This window comes from Clinocottus analis, unplaced genomic scaffold (genome assembly GCF_023055335.1).
Source record: "Clinocottus analis isolate CAN_PGR_092001 unplaced genomic scaffold, fCliAna1.0.p SCAF_16, whole genome shotgun sequence".
In the NCBI taxonomy this organism is placed as follows: domain Eukaryota; kingdom Metazoa; phylum Chordata; class Actinopteri; order Perciformes; family Cottidae; genus Clinocottus; species Clinocottus analis.
The window spans coordinates 4,510,389-4,527,679 of record NW_027175887.1 but is presented as its reverse complement, the minus strand read 5'-3'; the positions used below and the strand labels follow the sequence as shown (position 1 = coordinate 4,527,679).

Sequence of the window (17,291 nt, the reverse complement as noted above, 5' to 3'; positions counted from 1 at the left end):
CACAGAAATGATACTTTACTCCGCAGGTCATTTCAGTTCCACATTGCTATCCAAGGAAATGAAGTCACAATGTACAGTAACAGTGACAAACAAGATGGAGGCCAAAGAAACACTGAGACATGCTGACTGCATTGGAAACCGCTCAGTCCACACAAAGAAACAACACTAATCTGTGATTCATCAAGCGAATTGTCCTTTATGAGACATACAAACATATCGTGTGGCACAGCGGGCGTTTTGACGCTGGTCCACAAAAACATTCTTGAAATGAATTTAATCTGCGTAAAATCCTCTGGATCAACAGGGCGATGTTTTCTGCTTTATCTCTTGAGCTGGCTGCTGGTTTACCTGTCTGCCTCTCACTGCACCTGTCTGTCTGTCTAGCTCTCCATCTCTCTCTCTCTCTCTCTCTCTCTCTCTCTCTCTCTCTCTCTCTCTCTCTCCATCTCTCTCTCTCTCTCTCCATCTCTCTCTCTCTCTCTCTCTGTCTCTCTCTCTCTCTCTCTCTCTCTCCCTCTCTCTTTCTCTCTTCTTCTTCTTCTTCTTCTTCTTCTTCTTCTTCTTCTTCTTCTTCTTCTCTCGTGGGAAGCGTTGCAGCTCTGGATCTATGCTAATAGTTTATCGTGTTGTTTTAGCCCAAAGCAGTCTGTCCAGTTACTCAACTTTTTGGGGTTTGTGTGTGTGTGTGTGTGTGTGTGTGTGTGTGTGTGTGTGTGTGTGTGTGTGTGTGTGTGTGTGTGTGTGTGTGTGTGTTGTGTGAGACCCATTTCTCTGTGCAGATCATTGTAATTAATGTGTAAAAAAAGGTTAGACTATGTTACACCTCTTTTTTATACATGGAATTATTTTTCTGTACAACCCACAGCCGGCAGCACAGACTGAAGCGTCTATAAGTGTGTGTGTGTGTGTGTGTGTGTGTGTGTGTGTGTGTGTGTGTGTGTGTGTGTGTGTGTGTGTGTGTGTGTTTCAACCGTTTCATTAATGTAAATATTTACATGCATGTGTGTTGGACTCCTGCGTTGTGTATGCATTCATGTTCGACTGATTTACGGCCTGTATATCCTCTATTACACTATCTCACAGTGTGTGTGTGTGTGTGTGTGTGTGTGTGTGTGTGTGTGTGTGTGTGTGTGTGTGTGTGTGTGTGTGTGTGTGCGTGTGTGTGTGTGTGTGTGTGTGTCTATCTCTCCAGCCCCTCATCTATCCCTCCTTCCAGCCTGCTAAAGATGCTGAGCCTCACCAGTGTCTAAATTTAGCTGCCGGTTCAATCAATGACGGCAGAACCACAGCGTCATGACTCTGCATACTGATGGTACGACTGCCTGCCGCCACCTCCCTTCACCTCTGCTGAAGGAGATGAAGAAAGGAGGAGGGGAAGTAGGCAAATTAGAGAAATGAAGGCAAGAAAATGAGAGCAAAGCCCCCCCCAAAAAATGACAACAAAATCAAAGGGAGAGAGACAGATGGGGCCTTAATCCTATCTCACGGTGCGAGGAAGACAGGAGGGAGAGAGAGAAACAGGCACCGGGAGGCAGAAGAGGAGGAGGTAATGATGTGCATGATGAAAAAGAAGAGAGATGAAAGGAAAGAGACATGTGTAAAAGCAGAGGAGGAGGGATTGAGGGATGTAGACGGTTGGAGAGAGAGGGAGGGAGATAAGGGGAGATGGAGATACAGGGACAATATGGATGGAGACAGAGAGAAGGAAAGCAGAGAGAAATGGGTTCCTGAGAGATGGGAGACCGAGGGAAGAAAGGGAGAGAGAAAGAGATGCCAGGGGAGGGAAGAGAAAAAGAGAGTTCACACAAGAGCCGCTGGAGGAAGCTGCAACAGACTGCAGCGGCCGCTCGGTCGGTGTGCGATGCAGCCGAGTGGATTTGGAGGGAAATGAAAGCCAAGAGGTGTAAGAGGAGGCGGGAACAAGGTGCACCGAAAGGAGAAAGAGTCCGAGCAAAAGAGAGTCTATCGACTCTATTGAGTCTCTATCGAGTCTCTACTGAGTCTCTACTGAGATGAGAACAAGTAGTTTAAGTCATTTGACTTGCACTGAGCTCTGTGGGCTGGAGGGAGCTCAGTGAGTCACTGCTTGCCGGTGTTACACCAAATCCTGTCACCCGTCAGAATATGTGACCTGATTAGGAATGTGTCCATATTATTCCCCGAGTATTTAAGGAATATTTTTTTTAAAACATTGGATAAAAGCTGAGAGTGAGTCAAGAAGCTCAACACAGACACACATACACATGTGTTCTGTCTATTTTTGCAGGCGGCACAGAGATACACACTCGCACAGGCACATAATCTCTCACTGCTCTCAAAGTATCTCTGTATCTTTTTCTCTCCCAGGACTGGCATACAAATGCAAACACACTCAAACAGAGTAGACGCACACACTCTTGCACACCCATGCACGTACACACACACACACACGCACACGAGCTTGCGCTCTAAGTTTCCAGGAAAACCAAAAAAGCGCCTTGAGCACTTGGAAAGCGCTCGCTGTAAATCCACACTCCAGTTATGTTTGGCTGTGATCTGCTCTGTGCTGGAATTACATGAAGGCTGAGCACAGCGTCTTCTTCTCTGTCTGTGGCACACAAGCACAAACACACACATCATCTATTCTGATAAGGAGCCATCTATTGACACCACTCTGTAATTTATCACTGCGTCCTATTTATTCCATCCCATGGAGCTAAAACTCATTTATTAAAGCAATACTTTGACATTTTGGGAAACGCATTCAGATTGAACAACATCTCTCTCATGTCGGTATGTGAAATGTGAAGCGACAGCCAGCACCTGGTTAGCTTAGCTTAGCATGATTAGGATATGTACCGTACAATTAGAGATTGGTATCAATCTTCTCACCTAGTTTAATCTGCACAAGAAAGTGAACACATGTATCTATCAAAATGTAGATGTATGGAGGGATGGATAGACAGACAGCAGTGAATACAAAGAGGCGGCGAGAAGAGATAAATCTTCATTCTATTCATAGTTCGGCTCTGTTTTGCTGTTTCCTTTCATATCTGATCCGTGCTCTCTGGAGAGATTTGTCTCTCCGTGTGTGTTTTTGTTTGTCTGCATGTGTGTGTTTTCTCTCTCAGTCGGTTCGAGCTTTTAAACATGCTGAGCACTCTTACACTCACATCAATCTCTCTCTTTCTTTCTCTCTCTCTCTCTCTCTCTCTCTCTCTCTCTCATTGTCATCGTCTCCATCTTACACCGGTAGTTTATTAAAGGTTGCTATGTAACAACCGGCCCATTGTGCATATTTGTATTCGGGGTGTGTGTGTGTGTGTGTGTGTGTGTGTGTGTGTGTGTGTGTGTGTGTGTGTGTGTGTGTGTGTATGTGTGTGTGTGTGTGTGTGTGTGTGTGTGTGTTGTAATTCTATTTTTCTCCGTCCTCAGCTGCAGTATTTTCGCAGTAAAGCAATCGGACCAATCTGTGTCTAATCTTCAGCGGAGGCTTAAGGCCATGTCTCCTTCACCGTCCAGTGCCACGCAGACGACTCTGTCAGCCAGTTCGTTTGGTCCTGCAGTGGGACCCAGAAAACACTGCTTGACGACAGAAAACACACAATTTAGAAGAGGAACATAGGAACATAGGAATCCAGATTAAACCAGAAGAGTTTGCTCTGTGAGGCTGTAGCACAGCGGTGCTTTGAGCTAAACGCTGGTTGACAACATGTTCACAAGACGATGTTAACATGCGTGTGTTTAGCAGGTGTAATATTATGCTCAATCTCTTGGTTGAGCATGTTAGCTCGCTAACCTTTGCTAATTAGCAGTAATCACAAAGTGCAGAGGAGGCTGATGGGAATTATCAGGCAGTGATTAGTTGTGCATGTCGAATTTGAATTTTGACCGTGTGATGGCGCTACAGGAGAGTTAATCAGCGTAGAGACATTACAACTGATTTGGAAAGAAAAAGGTGTCATTCAAATGCAATCCAGGTGTTGCAAGCTTTTTATTAAGATTAAGAAATGTGATCTTGGAAATATTTTCCATTTGAAAGAGAAAGAAATTCACACAAAAGCGCGCTGCTCCTGGCTTTATATAAAAATCTGCTCCGTCCTGCTCTTTATCTACTGGCCTGTACCGTTACGTTTTATGGAGACACATAACGGCGTCCTTGCAGTAACAATGAAAATTGATGTTATGTTCAGAATTAATAGGGCAAAGTGAAGGAGAAGCGGAGTGCCAAAGATGTTGCCGGCTGTTTCTGCTCCGGGGCGAGGATAAGAGGGTCAGATCCAGCGTGGAGGACAAACACAGCACCACAAACACACTGCTGGAATCAATGGGGCTGATGCTTGTTAGGAGATTGTGCAGCTGGTATTTAGAGTAGTGGAGTTGTTTTTCTCCTCAACCCAAGGAGAAAAGGACACCATACTGGGATAACAGGATATTTATCCACGTGAGCATGTTTAAAACTAGTTGCTAAAGTGGCTAATTAATGGAATGGAAAATAATAACAGCAATAATAGTAATTGATAGATATTAAAAAGTCTCTATTAGCCACTTTGGGGCTTGGTTAAACCATGAATCTTGACATCTCCTCTGTCCTCTGTCAATGTTCAGCAAAGTAAATGCAGTCTGCAGCCACAGCAACACTGAGATGCCCTTGAGCAAGGCGGAGTATGAATACCGTCGCTGTACGGCTGACTGACTATACAGGATGAAGTCTGCTCCTTACGCACAAATTAGCGACAGGCTGGTGAACATAGTGCAGCATTTAGCTGCTAAACAGCCAGAGACTTCCCCAGGAGGTGGAGACCAACACCAGAGCTTAAAGGAGAAAACATCGTGGACGCACTTTGTAAATAGGCAACAAGTTCTTCATAGCTACTTAAAAAAGGTGCTGAGATGTTTGTGTTGCACTCACAGCTTATTGGACTGAGCTATGCTAGCTGTTTCCTCCCTCTACCACTCAATATGCTAAACTAAGCTAACTACGCTAAGCCCCTCCTGGCTCATGGGAGAGATACAACAGTCTTCTCATCGAAGTCTCGGACAGAAAGCAAATAAGAAATACACATGAAAGTATTTCTCTAAAAGTAGAAAGAAGGTCAGGGTCGAGCTCATCCTCAGCAGGTGAAAAGGTTTACTCCGACAGACTTATGAAGCGTAGTACCATGTACACTTTGTCAAGGTGAAGTGAGAATAACTACATCTTGACAAATAATTCCACCACTTCTTCCACTACCAGATTTAGGCAAACTTTGAAGAGAACTGCAGGTCTGTTTCTCACTGTGCTGTTTCGTATTCAGCAGAAGAGCAGCTTCGATTAGTCAGCGTCCCATTAGCGGCCATTACATTTAAGTGTGTGAGTGAAAGTGGATGGGAACCTTTGATTTAGTGTCTGAAGCCAATATCGCTGTGAGGAATGAAACGGTCCCTGTGGAGTCTTTCTTCACATGTAGTATCCTCTTTCCCTCTCTCTTTATTCATCCATATCTCTCTCTTTCTCTCAAACACACATAGGTGCCTCTGGGACCCTCATCAGGCCAGCGAGCTCCTTTTAGCAGCTCCCCCGGTGATCTCCATATCTCTAATGAGACTATTGTAGTAAAAGGAGGGTTGATAAATCCATTTCCCACAACCCACTCCTCCTGCCCGCCTGTCTATCAGTTTGTCTCATTGTTGCCCGTCGTTCCACCTGTGAGCGCTCAGCCGGGACAGAGGGGAGGAGAAAAGAAACACACAGGTCAGAGAGAGGAGGAAGAGATGGCATCCATGACAGGGAGCGGGTTAAGAGAAAAAGAAGAGAGACACCGGAGGGCGAAACAGAAATAATACAGAGGAGAGGAATCGATGTGATGGGAGAGACGAGAGGAGGCGGTACGGGTGAGACAGTTACAGATGGGGAGAAGAGGAATCAACGGAGGGAGCAGAGGAGTGTCGATTTGAAAGAAAACACAATGGGAAGTCTAAAAAAAATGGAATGAAAGAGGAGGTGGAGCGTGAAGGATGGATGAACAGGGAGTGACTGGGAGAGTGGCTGCTTAAAGGTCATGTGTGTGAGAGAGCCGTGTGCAGAGAGACGTGGACTCAGTCCTCCTCCCTTCTTTCCTCCATCCCCCGCCATCATTCGTCAACTTTATTCATAACACCGACAGGTTTACAAATAAACTTGGGTTGGGTCCATCAGACAACGAGCATCTCCTCTCATCGGTCTAAATCCAACTCCCTCGTAAACCCCAAAACATTTGATAATAAACATGATTTAATCCAGCTATCAAAGGCCCCACCTCTCTCCTCATATTCTCCTCATTTGTTATTGACCAAGCCCACCAATCAGTTCCCAGATATTAGTGTCTGTGTGCGATGTTCTGCTGGCCTGTGGCCCAAACTCTGGTTTCCCGCTCGAAGCCTCCCTTCGGGCCAGTACTTGGACACGACCCCGGTCACGGTGACTGTTTGGAAACACCTGAACTCTTCACCAGCGGACGTCCACAGCCTGAGATACGGCTCCGTCCTGTTCTTCTGACTGCTCTCGACAACAACATGCTTTTCCTTATAAAATGTTCTGATCGTTCGTGAGCTGCACAAACTCTTAGACAGGCCTGGCTTCTGCCAACAACATGTACACGGGAACATTAGGAAAGTGTGTGCTGAAGTGTTGTTGCAGTCGTTGCTGGTGCCGCTGTTCTTATGAGACGTACAGCTACTCATTGGATTTAATATCAACTCATGTGGATAAAACATTCTCTCATATGTATGTATATGGCCGTGACAACATGATTCTCTAAAACATTTTTCTTCCACACCTTCCTGCTATCAGTTCATCCTTTTTGTATTTACAGTCTCCATCTTTGTTCTGCCATCAACCTCTTTCATCCCTGTCTTCTCTCTCTCCCTCTCTCTCTCTCTCTCTCTCTCTCTCTCTCTCTCTCTCTCTCTCTCTCTCTCTCTCTCTCTCTCTCTCTCTCTGTCTATTCTTCACCCTCCCTCCCTCTATCTCTTATTCTATCTCCCTCCATCTCTCTCCATCAGCTTCAAAGAGTTGTCTCTGTGGCAGACCTCGAGGGCACCTGCCTCTTGAGGTGGAATAAAATCATCCGTTCCCTAGTGCTTTGTGTGTGTGTGTGTGTGTGTGTGTGTGTGTGTGTGTGTGTAGCTGGTACACACTCTGAAGTGCAGTGAGGCCCTAGGCAGTGCTATAACAAACAATCTAAACCAATGAGCATGCAGGTGAGCCTGGACCACCGGCTCCTTCTGGTCTCTAAATGAGTTTATGTTGCAGTGTTGTCGTAACCTTTACAGTCCAAATGAAAATGTGTGCGCTCGTGTCTATCTCTGCATATTTGCACAGTGTGTCATACGGCTTTGTATGTTTGCATCTGAGTGCATATGTGTGTGTGTGTGTGTGTGTGTGTGTGTGTGTGTGTGTGTGTGTGTGTTCAATGAATGCATTTGGGAGTCTGCCACCTCTGTGGGCGAGTGCTGGCTTCTCAGCGGCATCGAGTGAGATTGGATTAGAGGTTCAGTGTGTAAATCAGACAGAAGCAAGATGTTGGTTAAAACAAGTGTGTGACGGAGTGTGTCCTTCATGACTAGAAAGAGCAGACTGTGATGTTTTCTGCCCAACTGGGCACCTTTTAATTTAATTGGGCCTCTGTTGAACAGTTATGCTCAGCTTTTACAAGGCCGTGTTTTTGTTTTTATTAGCTACTTTCAAATTAGTACAGAGAATGACTGCACTCATATGTTTAGCAATTAATCTCATGAGTACTTGTGTTTAAAAGGAGTCGCTCACATTGATGAACCTTTAGGTTCATCAATGTGAGCTACAACGTGAGCAACAATGTGAGCTACAATGTGAGCTACAATGTGAGCTACAATGTGAGCAACAATGTGAGCTACAATGTGAGCTACAATGTGAGCTACAATGTGAGCACTACGGAGAAGTATAGCACCAAATATGCAGCCCCTCAATATTTCATGGACAAAAGAACATAGAAAGCAAAATTGGCAAAACTGGAGAGGAGAGGACAACCATTTGGGTCAACATCAAAGACTGAAACCTGGAAAAGATTCATCCATGTTTAATACAATTCCGTTTTTAATGTTACTAATTGTATATAGACATATATATATATAGACATATATATATATATATATATATATATATATATATATATATATATATATATATATATATATATATATATATATATATATATATATATATATACACAGATAGATACTGTTGGTTTGTATGTGGTGAGTTAGAGAGAGAAGCAGTGACAAGGATGAAGAGAGGAAAAAACTGGGTGGAGGTTGGATATCTATATGAGTCCCCCATCTAATTAAAGTCATTAGAGTGAAGCAGGAAAATCTGTCAGATAAAGGAAATCGGTTACCGCTCAGTCTTGGATGAATGCCAAAACCACAGGAGATAGAACGAGAGAGAGAGAGAGAGAGAGAGAGAGAGAGAGAGAGAGAGAGAGAGAGAGAGAGAGAGAGAGAGAGAGAGAGAGAGAGAGAGAGGTCTTTATTGATCGGTGGGCGTGTTGAGAAGGGACCTGAACTACCACATCACCATCTCTGACACTCACCTACACAAACACACGAGCCTCAATAAGATGTTCACTATATCTTCAGGTGCATTGTGTGTATCGGTGCTACTGGCTGTTGTGCTGCTCATTGATTCCTCTCGTTTGAAAAAAATGTTTTTCCCTTGATAGATTGTCAAGAGACTGTGTGGTAAACCCTTCAGGTTACAATTTTAAAAATGTATTAGATCTGACTTGCTGTTTTAAAGGAGAGAGAGGTTTAACATGAGGTTGTACAGGAAACTGAGGAATCACAATAATGTGTATATTTAGATACCTATAGAAAGCTGGATCCAAGTGTTCTTAAAATGTGTTAACATATAATAATGCATACAGTATATGCAAAATATACTTTGATTTTAAGGATAAATCCAGCATTTTCAAAGCTGGATTAACTAAATCCTTACCTTACCTGTTGCTTGATCTCTTTACAGCCATCTTCCTCTTTAGGCCTCATGGGGTCACAGCACCCACAGAAACGCCATCAGGCCCCTGAGCGCCACAGCCTTGAAGCTGGTTCACCCTTTTCTGCCCTTAGTGTACCTGAATAACTGCCATTAACGTCTTAAAATAATTGTCTTGCAATAAAAGATAAATGTCTTGCAACATGCCTCAATGGATCTTTAAATACATCTACCGGTAGTTCGTTGTAATTTGTGATCGTGTCTTTGGTTCCTGGATGCCTGCGTTCAGTGTGAGACTTGTGGTTGTGTTTGTTCTGCTGCCCTCTAGTGGAAAGAATTAAAACCTAGATATTTTCCCATAATGCACTTTGCTCATTGTATACCCATCATTCCCCGCGGCCAGCTTTTCGCACCAGTCAAGATGGCGGACAAACCAGGTAACACAGCGTGTCCTCTGCCAAAAAAACACAATTTGTGTCTGTTTTGTGTGTTTTGTTGTTGGTATATTGTACGTTTTACAGACGCTGTGTGTTTAGTTGACAGACGGACCGTTTATTAATCGTCTTTAAGGCTTTTGGCGGACTGAAGGCCGCAGTGAATCCTTTAAGATACGTCAAGGACTTTGCGTGTCATTGCCGGTTTTGCCGTTAGATTGAAGCTGTCAGTCGTTTTTGAACATGTAAACCTCGTGCCTGGTGATCGAAAGCTTTAGATGGGACTTCCAATTCGGCCGGATCCGTCATGATTACGTTGTCTTTGCAGTTTCTATTGGCTAGCTTGCACGGTAGCCTGCAAACTGCTGCACGTTAACTTTACCCCAAACTCTAATGTCCTAAAATCCTAAAAACGAGTTAATTTAAATGAAACACTAAGGCAGTGATTTGACTTGCACGGGGGTTGAACGTTGGGCCAAGAGTGCCTTGTTCAAAGTAACCAAAGTAGCTAAACATGAAGTGTCAAAAGTTATCTCAGATATGGAAAGTTGATGTAACAATTGCAGAGTCGCTTCATGTGTGTTCATTTTGGACAACGTGATCAAACTGTCTCTTGTCTCCATTTGTGACCAGTTGCAGTGATTGAGAAGCGGCTGATGGACGTGAAGCTCCGGGAGCTGGGGTGCTGGCTTGGAGGTCGAGACTTCACTCCCAACGGCCTCATTTCAGCCGTCCGCAAGGGTGAGCCGACCTGTTCGGACACAAACTCAGTTGTGGACCCAAAACACTTCATTAAGGGAGGAACTATCTGTTAAAACGTTTTAATCACAAAAAGAGTGCCGCAATCACGATAGTTGACTTGATTTAATCCATTGCAATGGGGTCAAGTCCCCTCAGTGGAAACCTTTAAATCGTATTTTTAGTGACATTAATTAGAGTGACAATCACACTGTGGTTTATGCTGTTTGTGTTTCTCCCCCAGGCCACGACAGATACTACAACAAGTACATTAACGTGAAGAAGGGAGGCATTGGCGGTGTCACTATGCTGCTGGTTGGTTATGTGGCCTTGAGCTACATGTTTGAGTACGACCACCTGAGTAAGAATTTGTTGTTCTTCTCCAATATTGTTCGTTTCACTTCACACCAACTAAACTGGCATTTAATGTGATGTCCTTTTCCCCCCATCTTCTCTTCCAGAACATGATCGCTGGAGGAAGTACCACTAAGCCCCTTCAGCAGTTTTCAGGGGTGAAGCTTTTACCGCTTTGTTTCCCCTGTTCTTTCTACTCTCGGCTGTGTGTTGAATATGTGACTATTGTGACCAATAAACAATACTAAGATGTATTCATGGGTATCATGGTGGGTGAGTGAGAGTTTGTTCCACTTATTAAAGGGCATCTAAATGTCAGCTATCAGGAGTTGAGTTACCTCACGCTTATGTGAATATAAGTACAGGTAGATCTGTAACAAAGACATTTATTTGTAAGACACTGTACAGACTTCCAATACAACTTTGCAATTCATCGCTGAGAATACGAACGACAAAGGGCTCCCTAGTAAGAAAAAAATTCCATGGATTTAGGCTCTGATTAATTACAGTAGTTTGAGTAGAAACATGAATTTACAATCCTACTGGCATTTATCACATTCATTTTTTTAAAGTTTTTATTTTTATTTTTTATTTGCACAGAAGAACAAGAAGTAGGAGAATAGAACGACTGGTCTGTCACTGATGCAGTCACATGACCCAAGGAAACGCGTATATCCTGTAAAGACGCTGCAACATGTTACAGCACTCCACCCCTGTTGGACTCTGAGTGCGATGTCTTCAAATATTCAGTGTGTTTCACAGTACAAATGTAGAAAACAACGAAGACTCCCGCACAAGTCATTTGACCACAGCCACACCGATTGTGGCCTCATCTGTTTTTGTTCTTCCATGTATCCACAAAAAAATAGAAATAGCCGTTTCTTTTTCCTACTGCCTGTGTCTGTATAAACTCACAGTGGCAGCCAAAGTCTTTCAGTTCAACCTGTGAAGCAATTGGGCTTCCTGTCATCTCCTTGGCTCACATTGGGAGGACTCAGCATCGTGGGGACCTCCAGGCTGAAGGCTATTGTCCACTCAGAAAGGCAAGATGGCCTTTGGTGCATTTGTTGGCATAGTGGCCCTTCTCGCCACACTACAGAGAAAGGGAGGACAAAACATGGACAATACCTTAAAAGAAGAAATCTGCTGGTGATTGCAACAAATATTCTCTTCTCCTAATATTTTTTTTCTCCACTCGTATGGACAGTAAATATTTAGCTAGAGGCAGCAAGCGCTTGGCACAAAGGCTGGAAACAGCGGTAACACAATATGCCTACAAGAACCCCTAAAGATCAAACAATCAACATTATCACATTTTCTTTCTGGGAAAAAAACTAAGATGTAAAAACTATAATTTTAATTTTACCCATCCTTAGTAATGAAGGAGCTTTGTGGTGCTGTGAAGCACTGGGGCTTTAATGTCTTGCTCAAGGACACTTCAACATGAAACTATGGGGAGAAAACAGGGATCCAACCGGCTTCCTTGCTAATCTTTTTGCCAAACATTAGATATTTTTTTGTACATATATAACTTTATTTGCATTGTTTTAACAAAGTGATTGCACATGTTATTAGTTTTTGTCAGATGCAGCAGTCTGGTTTACTTGAAAGGGATTTCAATTTTCTTTAATCTATTAATTAAAAAAGAACAGATGGAGTCTAAAAAGTTGGACCATTTTGTTCCAAATTTGTTGGGGCGGTGGGCCCCGAACATTTTGCTTCCTCCAAAGTGGGGCGTGACAGAAAAAGTTTGAAAACCACTGGGTTAAGGTCTCTACTTTTCCTTGGCTTACTTATTATGAATTACTATGATCTTAGTTTATTTTCTTTAAAAAAAAATAACTGTGCAAAAGTAAAGAATAAAAGCGAATGCTGGCCGTAGCTTCATATTTACTGAGAAGACACAAGTGTGGTTTTGATCCTTATCAAACTCAAGACAGCGAATAACATTATCTGAATGTCAAACTTTCTTCAGGCATTACGACTATAGTGAGAGACGGGTGCCTCAGTGGCGATATTTAACACACACACACACAAGCAGACAAATGTTCAGAAGTCTCACCTTATAGCAGGTGACCTGGTCCAGTGGCCGAGGCCCTCTGTTGCCAGTCATGTTATTGTGCTGATGAGGAGGAGCCATTGGCATGTGGTTCTGTGGCCGCATGCCTGGACTGGAGTTGGTCAGCTGGATGAGAGAGAGCGACGAGCGGCCGATCGTAGGAACAGGCTGCAGCAGGAAAAAAGATCAATCTTTTCAAATTAGCAAGTAAATAACATGACGCAGGGCACTGAGGCAGTGGCTTCAGCAGAGGTGTGTTAGTGTGTCTTGGTGGTTGTGTATGTTTACTCTCACCTTTGACTGGTTATGGATTTGTTGTTGCAGAGGAGGCTGTTCAGAAGCTCCCATAGGCAATTCAAAACGAGGGCTGTGGAGGAACATCTCACTGTTAATCTACATTTCTGTCAGGGGAAGTCTCCAATAATTTAAATTGTATTGCTAACAATAATAAATAAGACATAGATAGCTGCTTTTAATTTTACCTGCAAATAAAGACATTTCTATTCTGTAAGAATCAAATAAAAAGGATAACGTACTGCATAAATTTACAAGTTTTTCCCTCCGGACAGAAGCCCACCAGATAATTCATACAGATCACTCTCCTTGTGTGTCTGTGTCTGCAGTCAGGACCTTTGACAGAAAGATTAACAGAAGTAGTAAAATTAAAGAATTCAAACCTGTGTCGGGAAACTATGTTTATAAACAGTGTGTTAACATTAATACTGCTGGAATGTTTCTGTGAGCAGGACGTACCGTGTTTGCAGAAGCCTCGGTCATACCAGGGACAGTCTTTGATCTTGGACTCCGGATCAATGTGCAGGAACGGACATTCCTTGTTGCTGCACTCACCTGCATGATTTTAACACAAATAAAAACAGGGTATTCAACTGGGGATGCAAACACAGTCCCTGGGCTCATCTTGTGTGATTTCATGAAACATCGAGTTCACCAACCAAACTTGGAGTAGAAGTAGCATTCAGGCATCTTGGTCATGTCGTATTCATGGAGGAACTCGCACTGGTCTCCCTTCTTACACAGACCTCTGAGCCAGTGCTTACACACCACCGTCTTCTCTCCACTGATGTGACGGAACGGACACATCCCACCTGGAAGCAAGGAACAAATAAAGATATAACACAAACGGTGGTACAACTTTCCTAATTCACAACACTCCAACCTGTAAAGTCAGTATAACAACAGGCTTTTAAAAATGGCCAATACCTATCATCAATAATTTACTGAGCTAGGCAAATTTGAGCAAAGAAATGACACTTGTTTTGTGCAAAAGATTGTGCATTAGAATACATCCTCTGCTTGGATCTTTGAGCAGCAAACTCCTTTTGTATTTTTCAATGTCTACTGCAGCAATCCCACCATGTCAGCTTTCATTTATCATTCCTTTTATTTTAGCTCCATTGGAATTGTTATCATCATATGGTATCATATTTGTTTTCAATCATTTTACCTGTGGTTATTATTTTCTTGACAAACAAAACAATATGATCATAATACCACAATGTGATTCCCCTGAAAAACAAATCAAAACTTTAAAAAAAATGTTTGTATGTTTCAGAAATGTACTATTGTTTTTGTTTTGTTATGCATTTAGTGAATGATAATACACTATCCTTTAATATTTGTGAATGGCGTATGTGATGTCAACAACACGACCAGTACTTATATGTATCTAAAAATGGTCCAATTGCATTGTGGGAAATGTAGGATCCGGTGTTTTGAAGCTTGACTCGTACTAAAAAAAAAAAAAAAAGTCGGCATAACTCTGTCTCCGCTGTTTCAGTTTGAAGCATTAGGTTTATAATGCATCTGTTGTGAGTCCCCACCTTTATTTAATTGAAATACTAACTTGTGTTTTTAACTCACCTTTCTGACACGCTGCTCTCATAAAGAACTCGCACACAGCAGACCCGGACTCTGCGGGGACACACAGTATTATGACATGAACACATTGAGGGGACACAAAGCTGACATAAACGTCCACACACTGCCAGGTGTCAGCGGTCACCACCGGCCAGGTGTCAGCGGTCAGCCGTCTTTAGCTCCTCTCCGTTGTACCATTCACTCGGAAAGTTTACCCACTGCGGCTAAGTACCAGCTAGCATCCCAGCACTTACTGTCCATGCCGGGGAAGGGCAGCGGCTGCGCCCCGAGCTGCTGCTGCATGGCCAGCTCCAAGTCAAACTTGAGGTGGTCCACGGTCGCCAGCATGTCCTGCATGTCTGCGGTAGTCGGTAGCGCTCCGGTCGAGAAGATCAAGATCTAGCTAGCTCGAGGCTGCGCTAGCTCGGTAGCTAGCTAGTACCTTCTTCCACAGCCAGCTAAAGTGGCTAACGGGGCTAGCTCGGCTAACCAATAAGAGAACAACAATCGGTAAGCTTCCTCGTGAGAAACCACAAAACGCTGCTGCTGTTCTTCGCTTTGTATGACAGTTTTTTTTAATGGGAAACACGCTAACATTAGTCGGTCTCTGACTTTGTATTCGTCACAAACTGCTCTTCGTTCGCAACCAGTTGGTTCTCAACGGTGGATGGATGGAAGGCGCGCAGAGTGACCTCTGACCTCACGGATTAAGGCCAGACTAAACGAGCACCGAGTGCTTTGGTAAACACGCACCATACGGTCTTTCTTATCAATAATACTTTAAGGAGGAAAAAGTAAATACATTTAAGAGAAACTGTCAAAAGTTTACATTTACACTAACGGTACATTAACGTTATTCCTCTCAGAGCAAACAGAATAAACCCAAAAATAAATTTACATTCATTATTCAGATATTTTTTTCCATGTCTCTATATTTGAAAACCTGTTAACCTTTAACTGTTTAAAAAATGGCGGTCTAAATACCAACTTTTTCACACTAAAAATAAACTTGTAGATACATCATTTGTAACAGAAGAATAAATGCATGGTGACATGAAAAGGAAAAACATGTTGTGCTCGCTTGAACAATTGTGCATTCAATTTCGTTATTTGTTCTTTAAATTAATAATGAACTTAATACAATAGCATATTGCCATAGTTTTGCACTTTGTATACACTCTATATATCTGTTATATGCTTGGATATAATACTATTTTATTTTGACTTTAGGATGGGATTTTTGTGTGCAGTGTGTTGTAAAATTAGTTACATTTACAAATTAACCAATAATACTTAAAATAATTTAAGAAATGATTCAAACTAACCAATCATTATGCAAGGATTTTGTATGCAATAATACAATTTTTATTTGATCCACTCATTTCTGGAATTTATGAGATATGGCAAATATCAGGTGATTTCGTCATGATAACTTTAGAAGAGAACAACATGTAGTTTTTTTAAGACAACAAATTACTTTGATCAGATTCAGAAGAACCCTTCTGCACAATTAATGCTGCAACTTTACAGAGGAAAGCATGTCAGATAGCAGTTCTGCTGATATTGTTCATGTCACCAATTAATACGAGGTATTGCAGATATTTGGATTAAATAGAATGTCACTAAAATATGAATGTGTTGGTTTTATTTAAACGAGGGACTTTATTGAGCAACAGTAAGGTTCTTACGTACACAGTCGAAGGGCAAGCTAAATGTACGTCTTTTAGGAGGCATGATCAGAAAGGTTTCAACTTTCATTAATCTGGTTGGGGAAAACTTGTGTGTTGGGAGGGGCGCTCTCAGTGTGTGTAGCAGCAGGAGTTGATAGTGAATGTGCTGGATGTAGAGGAGGAATACGCATCTTTGCTACACACCTCTTGCAAAGGGAATTTCCTCTGGCAGAAGCTTCGGGTGGCGCTGGCAGTAGGTGGAGTGCAGACAGTGCAGGTTGGTGGGAAAGGAAGTAGGCGGAGGTACGGGCTGCATGTGCATGTACATGAAGTGTAACGGGACAGCTGTTTGAACGTGGATCTTGCTGGATTGAGATGTAGGTGGAGACTCAGGGGGAAACTGCAGAATCTGTTGGTGCTGGGTCGGCGGAGGTAGTTGTAAACGGTTGTAGACCACTGAAGGAGGCTGTTGGTGGAGGTTCGGTCTGCAGCCAGGATCTGCAGATGTAGGCGGCAGCTGCAGGTAGCTGGAAGAGACTGTAGGTGGAGGTTCAGGCTGCAACTGCGCTCCAACTTCCGCAGCTGTGGAAGGCACTTCAGCTGGTTTGCAGAAAATCTTTGTGTTATGGCAGAGTATTATTATCTTAACTTAACCAACAATTCTTAAATTTAAAACTACATTATTGTTTTTTACAGATGTGATCTTATATGATCATGATTTAGTTCTGAGCTCTTTTGTGGCGTTGTGCTCTTCGGGTCCCCTGCAATATCCTCACCATGAAGGCCAGGATGTATAAGACGTCCACATGTACCAGCCTGTCTTCACCCACTGACCCTGTCAACGTGGGACAATCCAGTCTCCCCCACAGATGAGAAGGAACAGAAACTGAATCAGAATGATACATGTGAGTTCAAAGTTGACATTTGAACAAATTAAGGTACATTTTTACTGAGAGCGAATGTGATAATTATCAGATACATTTTTGGCACAACATACCTCAACATATCATCCACGTCACGGCAGAGTTGCTGCTCCTCTGCCACTGAACAGGTTGCCTCGGGATCAATTGTGAAACTTTATTGATCCCTTCACCTTTTTCTCAAGCGACACCACCAGGACTTTAAGTTGTCACAGACTACCACAAACCTGCCGAACTAATAGGTTTCCTATCAGCCTCAGCTGCGCTTAA

The 17,291-nt window shown here is 42.9% G+C and overlaps 2 protein-coding genes across 2 annotated transcripts; one reads left to right on the top strand and one right to left on the bottom strand.

Moving 5' to 3' along the window:
* The first annotated feature begins 9,350 nt into the window (after nucleotides 1-9,350).
* atp5mf (ATP synthase membrane subunit f) lies at nucleotides 9,351-10,758 on the top strand. The gene is made up of 4 exons (XM_068579088.1): nucleotides 9,351-9,405; nucleotides 10,036-10,143; nucleotides 10,385-10,501; nucleotides 10,602-10,758. The coding sequence occupies exons 1-4, from the start codon at nucleotides 9,390-9,392 to the stop codon at nucleotides 10,628-10,630; spliced, it is 270 nt and encodes an 89-aa protein (XP_068435189.1). The 5' UTR covers nucleotides 9,351-9,389; the 3' UTR covers nucleotides 10,631-10,758.
* A 106-nt stretch (nucleotides 10,759-10,864) lies between these two features.
* cpsf4 (cleavage and polyadenylation specific factor 4) lies at nucleotides 10,865-15,103 on the bottom strand. The gene is made up of 8 exons (XM_068578860.1): nucleotides 14,686-15,103; nucleotides 14,435-14,485; nucleotides 13,507-13,659; nucleotides 13,307-13,402; nucleotides 13,090-13,183; nucleotides 12,848-12,920; nucleotides 12,557-12,721; nucleotides 10,865-11,587 (listed from the first exon to the last, which is right to left on the bottom strand). Exons 1-8 carry the CDS (start codon nucleotides 14,786-14,788, stop codon nucleotides 11,519-11,521), a joined length of 804 nt encoding a protein of 267 aa, XP_068434961.1. The 5' UTR covers nucleotides 14,789-15,103; the 3' UTR covers nucleotides 10,865-11,518.
* Nucleotides 15,104-17,291: the final 2,188 nt, after the last annotated feature.

Coding starts and splice junctions, on each gene's coding strand:
- atp5mf (XM_068579088.1), top strand. Junction 10,144..10,384: donor CATTTCAGCCGTCCGCAAGG/GTGAGCCGACCT, acceptor TTTCTCCCCCAG/GCCACGACAGATACTACAAC. Junction 10,502..10,601: donor GTTTGAGTACGACCACCTGA/GTAAGAATTTGT, acceptor CTTCTCTTCCAG/AACATGATCGCTGGAGGAAG.
- cpsf4 (XM_068578860.1), bottom strand. CDS start 14,788: ATGCAGGACATGCTGGCGACCGTGGACCACCTCAAGTTTGACTTGGAG. Junction 13,660..14,434: donor GAGAGCAGCGTGTCAGAAAG/GTGAGTTAAAAA, acceptor CCTTGCTTCCAG/GTGGGATGTGTCCGTTCCGT. Junction 12,921..13,089: donor AAAACTTGTAAATTTATGCA/GTACGTTATCCT, acceptor GTTCCTCCACAG/CCCTCGTTTTGAATTGCCTA.